At 43.1% G+C, this 18,408-nt stretch overlaps 1 protein-coding gene across 4 annotated transcripts in view; it reads left to right on the top strand.

Annotated features, from left to right (window-relative positions):
* The window catches only part of SDK2 (sidekick cell adhesion molecule 2), a 1,024,610-nt gene that overhangs the window by 886,422 nt on the left and 119,780 nt on the right, over window positions 1-18,408 (top strand). For all 4 annotated transcript variants that reach the window (XM_063961173.1, XM_063961172.1, XM_063961171.1 and 1 more), the window contains exons 19-25: window positions 7,268-7,463; window positions 10,804-10,902; window positions 14,826-15,017; window positions 16,219-16,340; window positions 16,528-16,637; window positions 16,826-16,976; window positions 17,304-17,541. In XM_063961173.1, coding sequence (XP_063817243.1) covers window positions 7,268-7,463; window positions 10,804-10,902; window positions 14,826-15,017; window positions 16,219-16,340; window positions 16,528-16,637; window positions 16,826-16,976; window positions 17,304-17,541 — 1,108 coding nt within the window. The remainder of the gene's footprint in view (window positions 1-7,267; window positions 7,464-10,803; window positions 10,903-14,825; window positions 15,018-16,218; window positions 16,341-16,527; window positions 16,638-16,825; window positions 16,977-17,303; window positions 17,542-18,408) is intronic.

Below are 18,408 nucleotides of genomic sequence, written 5' to 3'. Positions count from 1 at the left end.
ATGCTGAGGCTTTTGTAGAAGCCGGGGAGGGCTTCTGTTCCTGGGAAGGAGCTGCCTGTTGCTGTTTCTTCCCTCGACCTCTGCCTCGTGGCAGATATGAATAGCCCTTTGCTCTCTTATTTTTAAAGGAACGAAAGGGCTGCGGTTGAAAAGTCGGTGCCTTTTTCTGTTGGGGAGTGACTTGAGGTAGAAAGGTGGATTTCCCGGCTGTAGCCGTGGCCACCAAATCTGATAGACCGACTCCAAATAACTCCTCCCCTTTATACGGCAAAACTTCCATATGCCGTTTTGAATCCGCATCGCCTGTCCACTGTCGCGTCCATAAAGCTCTTCTGGCCGAAATGGACATAGCACTTACCCGTGATGCCAGTGTGCAGATATCCCTCTGTGCATCACGCATATAAAGAAATGCATCCTTTATTTGTTCTAACGACAGTAAAATATTGTCCCTGTCCAGGGTATCAATATTTTCAATCAGGGACTCTGACCAAACTACCCCAGCACTGCACATCCAGGCAGTCGCTATAGCTGGTCGTAGTATAACACCTGCATGTGTGTATATACTTTTTTGGATATTTTCCATCCTCCTATCTGATGGATCTTTAAGTGCGGCCGTCTCAGGAGAAGGTAACGCCACTTGTTTTGATAAGCGTGTTAGCGCCTTGTCCACCCTAGGAGGTGTTTCCCAGCGCTCCCTAACCTCTGGCGGGAAAGGGTATAATGCCAATAATTTCTTTGAAATTATCAGCTTTTTATCAGGGGCAACCCACGCTTCATCACACACGTCATTTAATTCTTCTGATTCAGGAAAAACTATAGGTAGTTTTTTCACACCCCACATAATACCCTGTTTAGTGGTACCTGTAGTATCAGCTAAATGTAACGCCTCCTTCATTGCCAAAATCATATAACGTGTGGCCCTACTGGAAAATACGGTTGATTCGTCACCGTCACCACTGGAATCAGTGCCTGTGTCTGGGTCTGTGTCGACCGACTGAGGCAAAAGGCGTTTTACAGCCCCTGACGGTGTTTGAGGCGCCTGGACAGGCACTAATTGATTGTCCGGCCGCCTCATGTCGTCAAACGACTGCTTTAGCGTGTTGACACTATCCCGTAATTCCATAAATAAAGGCATCCATTCTGGTGTCGACCCCCTAGGAGGTGACATCCCCATATTTGGCAATTGCTCCGCCTCCACACCAATATCGTCCTCATACATGTCGACACACACGTACCGACACACAGCAGACACACAGGGAATGCTCTAAACGAAGACAGGACCCACTAGCCCTTTGGGGAGACAGAGGGAGAGTCTGCCAGCACACACCAAAAAACGCTATATATGACAGGGATAGCCTTATAATAAGTGCTCCCTTATAGCTGCTTTTTATATATCAAGATATTGCCATTAAATTTGCCCCCCCTCTCTGTTTTACCCTGTTTCTGTAGTGCAGTGCAGGGGAGAGACCTGGGAGCCGTCCTGACCAGCGGAGCTGTGAGAGGAAATGGCGCCGTGTGCTGAGGAGATAGGCCCCGCCCCTTTTTTCGGCGGGCTCGTCTCCCGCTATTTTGTGAATACAGGCAGGGGTTAAATATCTCCATATAGCCTCTGGGGGCTATATGTGAGGTATTTTTAGCCTTTATATAGGTTTACATTTGCCTCCCAGGGCGCCCCCCCCCAGCGCCCTGCACCCTCAGTGACTGCGTGTGAAGTGTGCTGAGAGGAAAATGGCGCACAGCTGCAGTGCTGTGCGCTACCTTTAGAAGACTGCAGGAGTCTTCAGCCGCCGATTCTGGACCTCTTCTTACTTCAGCATCTGCAAGGGGGCCGGCGGCGCGGCTCCGGTGACCATCCAGGCTGTACCTGTGATCGTCCCTCTGGAGCTGATGTCCAGTAGCCAAGAAGCCAATCCATCCTGCACGCAGGTGAGTTCACTTCTTCTCCCCTCTGTCCCTCGTTGCAGTGATCCTGTTGCCAGCAGGAATCACTGTAAAATAAAAAACCTAAGCTAAACTTTCTCTAAGCAGCTCTTTATGAGAGCCACCTAGAATTGCACCCTTCTCGGCCGGGCACAAAAATCTAACTGGAGTCTGGAGGAGGGTCATAGGGGGAGGAGCCAGTGCACACCACCTGATCTGGAAAAGCTTTACTTTTTGTGCCCTGTCTCCTGCGGAGCCGCTATTCCCCATGGTCCTTTCAGGAACCCCAGCATCCACTAGGACGATAGAGAAAATAGTATACCTATATTTCTTGCATTTGTATGTAGCAATGTATTATTCGTGTGTTGGAGTTCTTTGTGTTTCCAGCACGATATTTCAATGGAAATTCCATGTTCTGTTTAAAATTCACAGCAACAGTATAGCACATTCTCCTTAGTACTCTTAAGTCTTATATATAATGCTGATATTAACTGTGCTTGCTGCAATAAATTCTGCATTGCATACAGGACACAGAAGTATACAGGACCCAGGAGTATTTCAGTAATTACACTATTTATGTACTGCATGTATATGTCATTTATTAGCTCATTGCCCTACTGCCTGGATCCCCATTCCGTGTTGCAGCGCTGACATCTAGTGGACTTTATGTGAAGTGTGGGCCCTTTGCCAAAGTAACTCACTTGTCCTTGTAATGTAATAATAAGATTCAACAATCCACCTAATGCAGCTAATCTGTTACTGCGAGTCAGTGAAAGCAACAGAGCTTGCAGAGATAAACCACAGTCTAAAGGGGAACATTTAACAGATTTTGTTTATACAGTCCAGAAACACTGCTTTAAGCGATTGTATGGATAGAGCAAGCAATAAGTGCTGCATCATAGGGTGAAGTAGCAACAATATGGGAGGCAGACATACTGTAGGTGATAGGAAAGCAGACTGGAAATGCACTCAGAGGCTCCACCGCAACAGCATTGGTTCAGCCTACAAAAATGGCTGCAGCAGTGAGCTCATTGATTGTAATGATTTTACAGGCTGCATTCTCATGTATAATACTTGCACACACAATGTGTAAGTGACGGGTAAAGTACAGGTTGAGTCTCCCTTATCCAAAATGCTTGGGACCAGAGGTATTTTGGATATGGGATTTTTCCGTATTTTGGAATAATTGCATACCATAATGAGATATCATGGTGATGGGACCCAAGTATAAGCACAGAATGCATTTATGTTACATATACACCTTATACACACAGCCTGAAGGTCATTTTAGCCAATATTTTTTATAAATTTGTGCATTAAACAAAGTGTGTATACATTCACACAATTCATTTATGTTTCATATACACCTTATACACACAGCCTGAAGGTCATTTAATACAATATTTTTAATAACTTTGTGTATTAAACAAAGTTTGTGTACATTGAGCCATCAGAAAACAAAGGTTTCACTATCTCAATCTCACTCAAAAAAGTCCGTATTTCGGAATATTCCGTATTTCGGAATATTTGGATATGGGATACTCAACCTGTAATATATAGTGTTCTGTATGCGTTAAACATCACATTACACTTGAATGGAATTAAAGGACAAACAATTAGAAAAAAAAACTCTGTATACATAGAAACAACTTTGCTTTGTAATAGCTTTTGTTTTATAATAGCTACAGGAGCATCCCACCCTTTCACTTACATTTTCTCTAGCCTTATTGCATATATATATATATATATATATATATATATATATATATATATATATAAAATGTAGAACCACTGCATTCACCAGCAACAGTATAAAAAAACTGCTTCTTTCTTGGTGCTAGAACGGTTAAAGCTTGCAAGTTTGGGGTTGTGTGAGGAGAGGCCTGTGAACTGCTGCTGTAAAATACCAGATGGGTTATTGGATGAAAAAAAGAAGTCACAGCAGCTGGAGGTTTGGTTTGAATTTGTAAAGGGAAGGAAAGAATGCAGTATTGTGCTTGTACGTGGCCAGCGGAGCCTTTCCATTCTGCACAGAATGCAGGCAGAGAAGTGCAGATGATGATACAAAAGAATCTCCATTGGACTAGCTGTTTGATTAAGTATGAGTACCTTAGTGTTGTTTATTAATTCACTGATGGGGAGATGTGGGGAAATGTGCAGAAGAAGAAGATTCAGTTGTTGCATATTGGGATCAATATGAATAGGGTGAACTCTGCTAACAAAGGTCACTTCAAAGATAACGATACTGATGCCTCATTAAAATGATTGTTTATGCCGGCTATTGCAACTTGCTGTAATAATTCCTGATCCTTGAAATTGGACATCTGCCTAAAATTGCCTTTTGAAGACTCAGAGATGCAGAGGTGTCATTTCACAGGCAGATTGTGAATAACTTCCATTTTTTAGCTACATTTCTAGCCATGGAGATAAACATTGTACACGCTAAGGAAGGACAGCGACTATCATCTACTTGTCTATCAAAACAGGGTGTGCTTGAGGTACAGGTGAAACTCAGAAAAATTAGAATATTGTGCAAAAGTTCATTTATTTCAGTAATTCAATTTAAAAGGTGAAACTAATATATTATATAGACTCATCACATGCAAAGTGAAATATTTCAAGCCTTTATTTGTTATAATTTTGATGATTGTGGCTTACAGCTTAAGAAAACCCCAAATCCAAAATCTCAGAAAATTAGAATATTACATACAACCAATAAAAGAAAGATTTTAAATACATAAATCTCTGCTCTCTGAAAAGTATAATCATGCATATGTACTCAGTACTTGGTTTGAGCCCCTTTTGCATGAATTACTGCCTCAATGCAGCGTGGCATGGATTCTATCAGCCTGTGGCACTGCTGAGGTGTTATGGAAGACCAGGATGCTTCAATAGCGGCCTTCAGCTCTTCTGCATTGTTCATCTCATGTCTCTCATCTTTCTCTTGGCAATGCCCCATAGGTTCTCTATGGGGTTCCGGTCAGGCGAGTTTGCTGGCCAATCCAGCACAGTAATCCCACGGTCATTGAACTAGGTTTTGGTACTTGTGGCAGTGTGGGCAGGTGCCAAGTCCTGCTGGAAAATGAAGTCAGCATTTCCATATGCTTGTCTGCTGAAGGAAGCATGAAGTGCTCTAAAATGTCCTGGTAGACGGCTGGTTTGACTCTGGACTTAATAAAGCACAGAGGACCAACACCAGCAGATGACATGGCTCCCCAAATCAACACAGACTGTGGAGACTTCACACTGGACTTCAAGCATCTTGGATTGTGTGCCTCTCCATTCTTCCGCCATACCCAGTGCAACAATTCTGTATTTAAAATCCTGATTTTATTCATTTTATGTAATATTCTAATTTTCTGAGATTTTGGATTTGGGGTTCTCTTAAACTGTAAACCACAATCATCAAAATTATAATAAATAAAGGCTTGCAATATCTCACTTTTCATGTAATGAGTCTATATAATATATTAGTTTCACCTTATAAGTTGAATTACTGAAATAAATGAACTTTTGCACAATATTCTAATTTTCTGAGTTTCACCTGTATAGGCAGTTTAAGGCAGACATCCTAATACAAGTCCGGCTATTTCAGTTACACTTGTTGTAACCAGCAATGTGGTTTTAATTAGGCAACAATTCTATGATAAGAGTAAAGCTAGGTACACATTATGCAATAGTGCCTCTGATCCGATAAACGCTCCAATCCAACGGTGTGATTATCAGCTTGGTGCGTACCTGTATACACTCAGCAATTTATTGCTCAGTGTGTACTTCCCTTTGATCTCTTGAATGGGATCCATCAGATTGGGTGTGCAGCTTCTAAAATGTGACTGCCCGATCCGACCGTTTTCAGGCGTGTTTAAAGCCACTTATAAGCTAACGCTATTGCATACACACTACACAATTATCGGGCTGATCATACAGTTATCAACTGATTGACCCAATTGTATTGTGTGTACCTAGCACAAATATAGGTACAACTATGCGATGAGTGCCGCCCATCCAATAAACACTCCGATCTGACCGAGCCATTATCGGATCAGTGCCCCCCATACACACTTAGCAATTTATTACTCAGTGTGTACTTCCCTTAGATCTCTTGAATGGGTCAGTCAGATCTGGTGTGCAGCTCAAAAGATGTGACAACCCAAGCCAACCGTTTGCAGGAGTGTTTGAAACTGTTTATCGCCAAACACTGCTGCATGCACACTATACAATTATCAGGCTGATCATACAATTATTGCCTGATTGGCCTGATAATTGTATAGTGTGTACTCAGGTTTTCATTTTAATGTACATTTTACATTTTAAGGAAACCAGTGCTTCAGTGAGATTTTGAAAAGGAGATAATGATTTGAAGTAGGATAGCTAATACGTAGGACTATAGTACTTTTAAAAAAGTGAGAGTGTAGTATTTCTTTTGCATTTTTTTTCTTGCTTGTACGACAGCACATATTTTGTTTACTTATTTGTAGTGCAAAAAAAAGCACAATTTTTCACGTTTGTCTTAGATGTGATTTACAAAATTATTAGACTGTTGTAAATCAGAAAAAAACACAGCATGTTGAACAGAGGAAAAACATAGTCACAAAGCCTAGGTTTTCTTTTTTAAAGTAATGCAATTTGGAAAGATTGCTAATGCAGGAAGTTACTTTTGAATTGTCGACAACAATGATTAAACGTGAGTATGCTTGATAGGGTTTAAATGCATTGGATTAGAAGTTGGGAAGCTGAAATATAAGGGATAATGAGAGAGAAGTCTCTGAAGTAGGGAGGTTTCTGGTAGATGCAAACAAAAGAGACAAATCTATTGAAGTACGTCCATGCAAAAGCAAAATTAGTTATGTATAGCGAAGTGTATTCGGATTTATGTTCAACAAAAACCAGGACTACACTGAATCAAAGCCCCATGTTCAGAAACATGATGAAGATAGTGAGATGTTTTTCTGGGGATTTTGCGCGGTCATCTGGATGTTGTGTCAAAAAAACGTGTTTACAGATGTGGAGATGTGTGGAAAAATCTGTCACAGTCCGACAGATGTAGTGAAAAAAAGAGTTCTGTATCTACCTATGATTTAAGTGGTACTTCCATGACAAATGACAAAAATAAAATCAATAACAATTACTGATAAAATAGTCATTTGATGTGTATCAGAAAATGACTCTAACGCTATAACAGTATACGCCGGGAATGGGCAGTGATAGGTAAGGAAGATTACTGCTTGCAGCTGTGTGATGTACAGTGCTATGGAATGTTTTATTGCAGTTGTGTAGCTGTATTAAACACTATACGCAGTCCTGCCACTGACAGCACCAACTGACCTAAATTATCTGTTTTCTGCAGCTAATTGTTTGGGACCCAGCTCAAGAAGAAGATGTTACCGTGATCACAGTCCGACCCAACTTCCAAGACAGCACGCATGTGGGCTTTATCTCCAACTTACAGAAGTTTCATAGTTACCTGACCTCCATCCTCTGCTTTACCACCCCAGGAGATGGGCCTCGCAGTCCTCCTCAGCTTGTCTGGACTCATGAGGATGGTATATCTATGCTGACTTACTAGAAAACGTTTTCATGCAGCTGAGGGATTTCTGTAATATTCTACCCTATACCTGCACATACATAGCGTAGGTCCTCATCAGATTCCTAACACCAGATCTATTCTTCACTGCTGGGAAATAGATCATACATATAAACTGACTTTCTACCTTCATATAACTTTCATTTATTGGCTTGTACACTCCTGCAAGTTTTAACAAATACATAATGCGGGATATGGTCATTAGGTCGACAGTCATTAAGTTGACCACTATTGGTCAACATGCATTAGGTCGACAGGGTCACTAGGTCGACATGGGAAAAAGGTTGACATGCGTTTTTCAATTTTTAAAAAAAATTTTTTAAAAACGTTTTCATACTTTACGATCCACGTGTACTACGATTGGGAATAGTAACCTGTGCTGAGCGCAGCGGTAGCAGAGCGAGGCACCTTGCCCGAAGCATGGCGAGCGAAGCGAGCTATGTGAGGGGACACGGTGCACTAATTGGGGTTCCCTGTCACTTTCCGAAGAAAACAACACCAAAAAAGAAAAAAAATGCAAGTCAACCTTTTTCCATGTCGACCTAGTGACCATGTCGAGCTAAGTGTGGGCGACCTAATGACCCATACCCCATAATGCTATATTCTCACTGTGCTTTTCAGCCATATATTGATATGAGGCCAAGGGTGTAGCTACCATAGGTGCCGGGAGTGCAGCTGCTAGGGGGGCCCAGAGCAGAGAGGGGCCCACCTTCCCTGTCACAGTTACATGTGCTATATACATTTTTCAGCAATGGGTGGTGCATAGGGGCCCTTACAAATGTTTGCCTTGGGGCCCACAATATATCTAATTATACCGCTGTACCCGCTCATTGTAATGTGGTATAAAATGAACTGGAGGGTATAATGTTATAAAATTTGAACTAGGACACTGTAATGTGGCATAATATGAAGTAGAAGCATTATAGTATAGCATAGTAAGAACTGGTGCACCACTGTAATGCGGCATATTATGAACTGGAACTATGTCATAATGTGGTACTGTGTTACATAATGTGTACTGGCAGCCTTACAATGTGACATAACATGAGCTAGAGCACTACTATGGGGCATAACATTAAGTAGGGCACTACTATGGTTCAGAAAATGAACTAGTGCACTTTGAGGGGGAATAAAGTGAACAACTGCTGCAGAGAGGGGTCTCTCTAGATGCATTGGGACAGGGGCCCCTTCAAAATGTTGCTATGGGGCCCACAAAGTTCTGGCTACGTCCCTATACGAGGCAGATTTGGGTGTTTTTTCTGTGGCCATGAGATATGAGGAGAACTTCTAGCTGGATATAATGGTTTCTAATGCAGGGATCATGTCAGAGCTATTCCGTTCCCAGTGCAATGAAAATAAATAACCCTGTCTGATGACACAAATACTTTACATCTGAAGCGTGTAAAACCCTTTAAATATTTACCTACAGGAGCATAGGGTAATTGATCCTTGGCTCATTAATTTTTACTGATGCATAACACAAATTATTATTCCCTGGAATAACAAAGTGCTGCAACTCATCTATGTATCCATATTGGGGGTCATTCCGAGTTGATCGCTCGCTAGCTTCTTTTTGCAGCCGTGCAAACACATAGTCGCCGCCCACAGGGGAGTGTATTTTCGCTTTGCAAGTGTGCGAACGCTTGTGCAGCCGAGCAGTACAAAAACAGTTTGTGTAGTTTCTGAGTAGGTCTGAACTTACTCAGCCCTTGCGATCACTTCAGCCTGTCCAGTCCCGGAATTGATGTCAGACACCCGCCCTGCAAACGCTGGGACACGCCTGCGTTTTTCCAACCACTCCCTGAAACGGTCAGTCGACACACATAAACGCCTTCTTCCTCTCAATCTACTTGCGATCGGCTGTGCGAGTGGATTCTTCATTAAATCCATCGCCCAGCAACGATCTACTTTGTACCCGTATGACATGCCTGCGCATTGCGGTGCATACATATGCACAGTAGTGACCTGATCGCTGCGAAAAATGGTGGCATAACCCCCATAGTACCGCAAAGGCTTCTATTGGATCTTGCAGAAAAGACACATCAGCATTATAACATGTTCTGAGTCTTAAAGCTTGAGTACCAGTACTATAGTGCCTCTCCCATAGCTAGAGCAGAGGGGAGGGTTGTGAAAACTCACCAAATTTGTAACAGTTTATCATGCTGCACCTGTGTATAATGCCCACATGCACCCTTTGGCTCATATGTTGTGTGTGAATCTGGCTCTGTTACTAGTCAGTGCCTCCTCAGCCATTTACCTCACCGCATATCCCTGAAGATGAGAGACCAATCACATAAGGAGTATGGCATATTTTCAAATTCCTAAATCCACAAGAAAATGAAGTTAAAAAAATAGGATAGCTGGAGAGCTCAAAATCTGAATGGCTAATAGAGGAAGTAGAAATAAGGAAGATTATCCAGGTGGCAAGAGGAGTTTTGTGTGCGGGTATAATAGCCAGGTGCCGGAATCCCGGCCGCCGGCATACCGACAGCTGGGCGAGCGCAAATGAGCCCCTTGCGGGGTAGCTGCGGGGGCCACGCTATTTATTCTCCCTCCAGGGGGGTTGTGGATCCCCAAGAGGGAGAATAGGTGTTGGTATGTCGGGTGTCAGGATTCCGGTGCCGGTATACTGAGCGCCGGGATCCCATCAGCCGGCATACTGAATACCACTCGTGTGTGCATGTCAGTCTTTTCTGACTATAAGAGGAAGTTCATAAGGCTTCTAAGAATATGACCACGAGGGGTTTCGGTCAGGATCTTGGTGGTTGGGATCTCAGCAGTCAGAACACCAACGCCAGAATCCCAATTCTAATCGGAATGCTGACACCGGCATCCCGAATAGGGTCACCAGTTCAGTGCCGGGATCCCGACCTCCGGGATTCTGTGGGGGAATCCACCGGCCTGCCAGAGAGGTAAGCAACAGGGGGTGGGGTGTTAGGTTTAGGCTGCTGAGGGAGGGTTAGGCTGCGGCCTGGGTGGGTTAGGTTTAAGCTGCGGGGAGGTGGATTAGATTTAAGCACCCCCAGGGTGGGTTACGGTTAGGCTGCTGGGGGAGGTGGGGAAGTGTTAGGTTTAGATTGTAGGGAGGGAGGAAAACCCCTGTCAGGTTTCTGATCAATGGGATCCCGTGGTCAGAATTCTGACTGCCGGCATCGCAACCGCCGGCATTTCAATCCCAACCCAACAGCAAGGCATACCTTAACTAGAACTTGAAATTTGCAGTGGTAGTAGTAGCTTGCTCTGTTAATAAATGGCACTGACGAGTCTGACATCATCTCTTGTTTCCTGTATGATTCCAGTACCTGGTCCTGTGGGAAACCTTGGCTTCGATGAGATACTGGACACCTCCCTCCGAGTGACATGGCAAGAGCCCACAGAGAAAAATGGCATCTTAACCGGTAAATCCTTAACACATTGTACAGGATATGTAGAGTCAGCAACTCTCTGACTCTCCAGCTGCTGTGGAGCTACAGCTTTCATAATGGCAGCCTCAACTTGCCTTCAGAAGACCTGCCAGAAAGGACTATTATATTAATTACCTTCTCCTAGTAATGAAAAGTGCATTGCAAAAGCATCGAAACTGAGATAAACAACTTAAGGTTTTATAGGTATAGAGATGTGCGGCGGACACTTTTCGTGTTTTGTGTTTTGGATCTGGATCCCCGCTTGTGTTTTGGATTTGGATTGGTTTTGCCAAAACAACCCTTTCGGGTTTCGGTTTTGGATCTGGATGATTTTTGAAAAACACATAAAAACAGCTAAAATCACAGAATTTGGGGGTAATTTTGACCTACGGTATTATTTACCTCAATAACATTAATTTCCACTCTTTCCAGTCTATTCTGAACAGCTCACACCACACAATATTGTTTTTAGGCCAAAAGGTTGCACCGAGGTCGCCGGATGACTAAGCTAAGCGACATAAGTTGGCGGCACAAACACCTGGCCCATCTAGGAGTGACACTTTCCATACAGTCTTCGGAAGTTCAGGCCTAGACATTGCAACCGCGGACACACTTGGACTCTCCTTGGGGATTTGTGATATCTCTGAACGCACAGTTGTTTTTTCCTGTGCTTTAACAAGCTTCATTTTTTACATTTTTCGAGAGGGAGGAGGGCTTCCATCCTCATGAGAAGCTGAGCCACCAGTCATGAACATAGGCCAAGGCCTTAGCCTTTCCTTGCCACTTCGTGTCGTGAATGGCATATTGCCAATTTTACGTTTCTCGTCAGATAATTTATTTTTTTCTGATTATTAATTTTTGCTTCTTGGAATTTACATGCCCTTTATGACATTGGGCATCGGCCTTAGCAGACAACGTTGATGGAATTGCATCGTCAATGTCATAACTGGTGGCAGCAGCAGCTTCAGCACTAGTACTAGGAACTGGAAGTGGTTCCTGATCTTTCACTATTTTTTCCTACAAATTGTTGTTCTCCATTTCACAGGACAGCACCCCTTTATTATTACAGCACACAGAACAGTGCTTCTTTATTTTCACAGCACCCCTGTATACTTACAGCACACTGGGCCGTGTAATGTTATTTGAACAGCAGCACCCCTATATTTTACAGCATACAGGAGCAGCATGCTTTACATTTTTTAACAGCAGCACCCCTGAATTTCAATAGCATACAGGCCCAGTGTAGTGTTATTTAAACAGCAGTACCCCAATATTTTACAGCATACAGCAGTGTGCTTTTATTTTTTAACAACTGCACCCCTGAATTTTTACAGCATATAGGGCCAGCAGTGCCCCTATATTTTACAGCATACAGGAGCAGTGTGCTTTTAATTTTTAACAACTGCACCCCTGCATTTTAATAGCAAACAGGGCCAGTGTAATGTTATTTAAACAGCAGCACCCCTATATTTTACAGCATATAGCAGTGTGCTTTTCATTTTTAACAATTGCACCCCTGAATTTTTACAACATACAGGCAGAGCCAGCAGCACCCCTATATTTTACAGCATACAGGAGCAGTGTGTTTTTAATTTTTAACAACTGCACCCCTGAATTTTTACAACATACAGGGCCAGCAGCACCCTTATATATTACAGCATACAGGAGCAGTGTGCTTTTAATTTTTAACAACTGCACCCCTGAATTTTTACAACATACATGGCCAGCAGCACCCTTATATTTTACAGCATACAGCAGTGTGCTTTTAATTTTTAACAACTGCACCCCTGACTTTTTACAACATACAGGGCCAGCAGCACCCCTATGTTTTACAGCATACAGGAGCAGTGTGCTTTTAATTTTTTAACAACTGCACCCTTGAATTTTTACAACATACAGGGCCAGCAGCACCCTTATATCTTACAGCATACAGGAGGAGGACAGTGCCCCTGCACCCTATACAACAGTGACAGCCAGGACAGCAACACACATATACAGCTGCAGCACCGGGCCGTAACAGCACATGAAACACAAGTGACAGCCAGGACAGCACCCCTAGCAAAGCACAGGTACACCACAGTGACTGCAGCAGCACCCCTACAGAGCACACACTAACCCCACCTGACGCCACCACCCACAGAGAGACAGAGGTCTGCCTCTCTCACCCTCCAAGTCCAGAATGAAAATGGCGGCAACGCGCGGCTGTTTTATGGTATCTAAAACCTGCGAGATTCCGACAGCTGGATGATGATGTTTTGCCTCTTTCTGGTTTCCGAGTCTGGCGGGAAGTCCCGAGCCGGACTCGGATCCGGGCTCGGATCGTGAAGTTCGGGGGTGTTCGGTTCTCAGGGAACCGAACCCGCTCATCTCTATATAGATATTGGTTAGAGTGTCAGACCCATGAAGTAAAGTTCTGGCTCAGATTCCCACAGCTCAGCAGAATATACCAGTGACTTCATAAATAAGCAATTCCTGCTACTTTTTTATTCACTTTGCTAGGAGCACCATATTTTATATTCCGTGACTTGAACTTGATTCTCATTCTTGGAATTAATTTAGAATCCAGCTTATCTATAATGAGGGGAGTACAATAGTCATAGCAGCACATGTGGCTGCTATGATGCCTGTAGGCAAAGGTCCCCAGTGAGGTATACAGCCTTGAGGCTAACAGCATGTGGGCACTTTTTACCCTTGCAGATTAGCCTAGGTAGCTCAGTGCTTGTATGCTGTGTTTTCATCCGCACAGCAGATAGCATAAGTGCCAAATTCCTGACTCAAGCACTGCTGTGATCTGTGATCTCTGCAGGCACCATCCACAGAGCAGACCAGTGTTAGTGTGTTAAGAATGTAGAGCGAATAGTTCCCTGGGCTATCACAGAGAATCTTCTGGGGAGGATAAAAGGGAAAGGGACTTCTTCAAAATCCATAGTCCACTTTATTTCTAGTTATTATCTGTCTGAAAATCATAAACTAGAGATTGGCAATCCCTTTAAAGGGTTATTATTATTACTAGTATAGCGGACTCAGCATATGCCGAGTCACCGCAGTCTCCGCCACCGGCCCGCTCCCTCTCTGCTGCCCATTTGGTATCCTAGGCAAGGTATTAACTGGTTCCACTCCCGAAATAGATGCCACTTCGAAGCACGTTACCCCAATATCTTACTTTGGGTAGTGGGAAATATTTTAGCTGGACCCCTTAAATTGCAGCCAATAACACGTATCTATATAATATGTTAAAGATAATTACAAATTCACTGTACTGACCAGGTTCCCTTCTCCTCTTCCTGGCCCGCTTGCCTCCTTTTCCCATCTTGCTTGGTACGCTACCATCAGTCACACCATTCAAACTTGGACCAGCCCTATGGTAGCTGTAGAATTTCAATCTGAGTAGGGCCCCCAATGTGGGAGATTAAGCACCTGTGACCACTTCAATGACACACATTCGACACACACTACTGAATAGCCACCTCCAAGTCTCTGCCCAGGAACTCCCACATTTCCAATATATTTCTGAGACTGCATCTCAATGCAACTACACCTCTGTGCCCACACTCTGGGGCACTTGCACCGTGTGAGCTTCCAGGTAGTTTTGTGCATATGTAGTAGCAACAAATTGCTGAACACAGTGAGCATTGCATCTACGTCAGGTCTATTTTATGGAGCTATTCCCATTTTCTCTGTAGGCATACTGCTGATGAATATATACAATTTTCTGTAATAAAATCTTGCAGATTTATTCATACAGCAAGGGAAGACTGGTAAATGTTCTGGATGGTATAACTGTAAGTGGATATGTCGGAAAACGTATTTACTGGTTGTTGTCTGCCTAAACATCTATGTTCTCTTCTTGTTTCTCATACTGCCATTTACTCCCCGAATGCCTCTTGTTCCTGACAGTATCTTGGTGTGTCCCTTAGGATACAAGATCTCCTGGGAAGAGTTTAACCAAACCAACACCAGGGTGACACATTATCTACCTAACCTCACCTTGGAGTACCGAGTGACTGGCCTCACTTCACTCACCACCTACACCATCCAGGTGGCTGGGATGACGTCCAAGGGCCAAGGAGCAGTGGCTTCCTCTACCATCTCCTCAGGTGTCCCACCAGGTCAGTATGGTAACTCATGTATTCAAGCACCAAATAAGCTTATGTTTTTCAATCTGTTTTACCTTTTGGTACCTACTGTAAGAGCAAAATCAAAAGCATTGTGATTTTTAATTTTTTTGTTTTTTCATGCAAATTTTCATTTTAACCAAATTAGATTTTGATAATCTAATTGTTTTCTGTTACAAATGACTAGGGTTTCACAGTGCCCCATCTCTGATAAGGCACTGATGATCACACAGGACAGAAAACAACAATAAATCTAATTGAGAAAACCATTGCCTGGTGATGATTCCAATTAGTAAAATGTTTATTATACATAGGAAGGCTAAATCCAAGAATTAATAATTTCATCTCTTAATGTCATTAAGTGTTTTGGTAAAATCTAATTGTGTAAAATTTGAAAACACATTAAGGGGCTAATTCAGACCTGATCGCTGCAGTGCGTTTTCGCACAGCGGGCAGTCAGGTCTGAACTGCGCATGCGTATGCACTGCAATGCGCAGACACGTGGGTCCGCAGCAACGGGGAGTGTCGGGCAACGACAGGATGGTGCTACAAATCCGATCGCCCCGGCGATCACAAGAAGATCGACAGGAAGAGGGTGTTTGTGGCAACTGACCGTTTCTAGGAAGTGTCCGGAAAAACGCAGGAGGGACCTGGCGTTTTGTGGGAGGAATCGTGACGTCAGCTCCGGCCCTGATCATCGCAGCGTCTGAGTAAGTCACGGGCTGTGCAGAGACTGCAGAAATTGCTCTTTGTGCAGCTCTCCTGCACATGCGATCGCACACCTGCAGAGCGAATTCCCCCTCCCCCTGTAGGCGACGACTACCTGATCGTAGGGATGCAAAAAACGCACCCTAGCGATTAGGTCTAATTTACCCCCTAAGTTTTTTTAGATTTAATTTTAAATAAGGGGCATGTAATTATTTAAAACTAGTTTCAAGTCAGTGTTTAAATTTGTAAACTGTTTTAGAAATGTTTTCTCTGTATTAATAAATCACATGTGGAATACCTATACTTTGCTGAACTGAAACAAGTTTCAGTTGCTGCCAGTCAGAAACCCCCAACCTTGGTAAATATGCATTGCACGTTGCTTCTATAATAACGTGATTTAAGTTATATACTGTATTATCACTTTTGCCTGTAACAACGAGAGATAATATGTGCTCATTAAGATCTTTCACACTGCCTCTTTTTACAGAGCTGCCTGGGGCTCCAACTAATATTGCTATCAGTAACATTGGACCCCGTTCTGTCACGCTTCAGTTCCGACCTGGATATGATGGGAAGACCTCTATTTCCAGGTGGCAGGTGGAAGCCCAGGTGAGGCAGCTAGGCAAACATTCTGTACGTCTTCACGATGTGTTTATGACTCTTACCAATACTTTGGTTACATTTTATAGCAATATTTCCAACACTGCTTGATTTGCAAGTAGCAGTGTGTAAATCAGTTTATGTAAGTCACTCCAACATTTTAGTGTCTGTCTGATTGACCTTTTGTCTGTCTTAGGTTGGTACACAAGGAGAATCTGAAGATTGGGTTCTTATTCACCAGCTGGCAAATGAGCCTAATGCCAGGTCTATGGTGGTCCCAGGACTGAACCCTTATACCTTTTACATGTAAGTAGACATCTTGTGCTGTTCTTGCCTAAAAATGGTGCTGGGAATCTCAGTGGATTTAACAATGGCTTGTTTTTTACAATTTAGCCATTTGTACAAAGTAATTTGTTTAAGTTAAATAATTTGCAAAGTGTATCTTGTTTGTCATACTCATATATGTATATAACATGTGATATACTTCCATGCAGATTCCGCATGCGGCAGGTCAATATTGTGGGTGCCAGCCCTCCTAGTTTACCTTCCAGAAGGATACAGACACTGCAGGCCCCCCCAGACATGTTTCCTGCTAATGTGACTCTTCGTACGGCCAGTCAGACCAGCCTCTGGGTGCGCTGGGTGGTAAGTATGAGCCGCAGAGGAATCCAAAATTCATATACCTATTGCAAGGGTTTGAATTTCACGCCCACTCACAGAAATGAAAGCTCTAGTGTATATTCTGGTGTGTGGATTCTTTACTTCAGGTGTTCCTCTTTACCTTTGTTTAAAACATGATTGTTCTGTAGTTTAGTACAATACACGGGTCTATTTATAAAGAAACAATACTTATCTGGCCTGGCAATTATGTTGACTTGTTGCTTTGCTGGGTAGATTTGTATATGTGTGAGCCCCTGCTATAAAACACTAGAACTTTCATATGGATGTCTCACAAGCCACTCTTCCCTGCAGCCTTTACCGGAGATGGCATACAATGGTAACCCAGAATCTGTGGGATACAGGATTCGGTATACGAGGTCTGATGGAAAAGGAAAGACCTTCACCCACATTATTCATGATCGTGTTGAGAGGGAATACACCATTGAGGATCTGGAAGAATGGACAGAATATTCAGTGCAAGTTGTAGCTTTTAACACCATTGGCTCTGGACCTTGGAGTCCTATTGTGGTAGCGAGAACTAGGGAATCAGGTAATTAAGTAATTCATAAAGACAAATATCCAAAGGTGGCATAAGTCTGTTCATAGATACTGTATGTACTGAAGACATGGGCTTTATGTACTTGTGAGCTATAACTGTAAGGCCTAATAAATGAAATGAGTCATATGACTGAAGTGTACCTTTGCAGTTTAGCAGATATTTGCTTGATAAAGCTGGCTGCTTGAATACAGGCCACAGCTAGGCACTTTTGAGATATCAAACATATTATACCTATATGTAGTTAAATTGCAGATTTTATTAATTTGTGCATTTGTCTTTTCTCTTGAATCCATGGGAGTCACCAGATATGTTGGGGTGTAGAGTGCATTTTAAGGAGCTTGGGTACGTTCAAATATGCCTCCAAAAACTCAAGCTTTTTCCCTTATATACCCCAAAATCAGAGGCGTCACTAGGGTTGGTGTCACCCGGTGTGGTAACTCATGGTGTCACCCCCCCCATGGACCTTCTCCCATATCACACCACACGCAATCCTTAGAAATGTTTTTGTACTAGTTTTACTTGTAAGTCATAATTCCTGTATATCACTGAATGCGATGGCAATAGTAGTGACATAGGACCCTATTTAGGTTGGTTTGCATATTCTGCTTAAAAGCAGAATCTGCAATCGTTTCTGTAGCATGCTGGGGTCCGTCCAGGATGCTAATTGGCATCCAGCGATGCGATTTCAATTATTTTGCGATCACATCGCTGAAGCAGATACGAAGGATGACCCCCTGCAGACGTAGCTAGGCTGCGTATGCAGGCAATGCACCGCCATTTTTCGGGTTGCAGTGGGTGCGTGTGATGTCACATAGCCGCCCCAAAAAAGCTCTGATCCCCTTTCCCAACCACACCCTG

This window comes from Pseudophryne corroboree, chromosome 3 (assembly GCF_028390025.1).
Source record: "Pseudophryne corroboree isolate aPseCor3 chromosome 3, aPseCor3.hap2, whole genome shotgun sequence".
Lineage (NCBI taxonomy): Eukaryota > Metazoa > Chordata > Amphibia > Anura > Myobatrachidae > Pseudophryne > Pseudophryne corroboree.
Note: the sequence above shows the minus strand (reverse complement) of the source record. Positions and strands in the feature narration are given on the sequence as shown.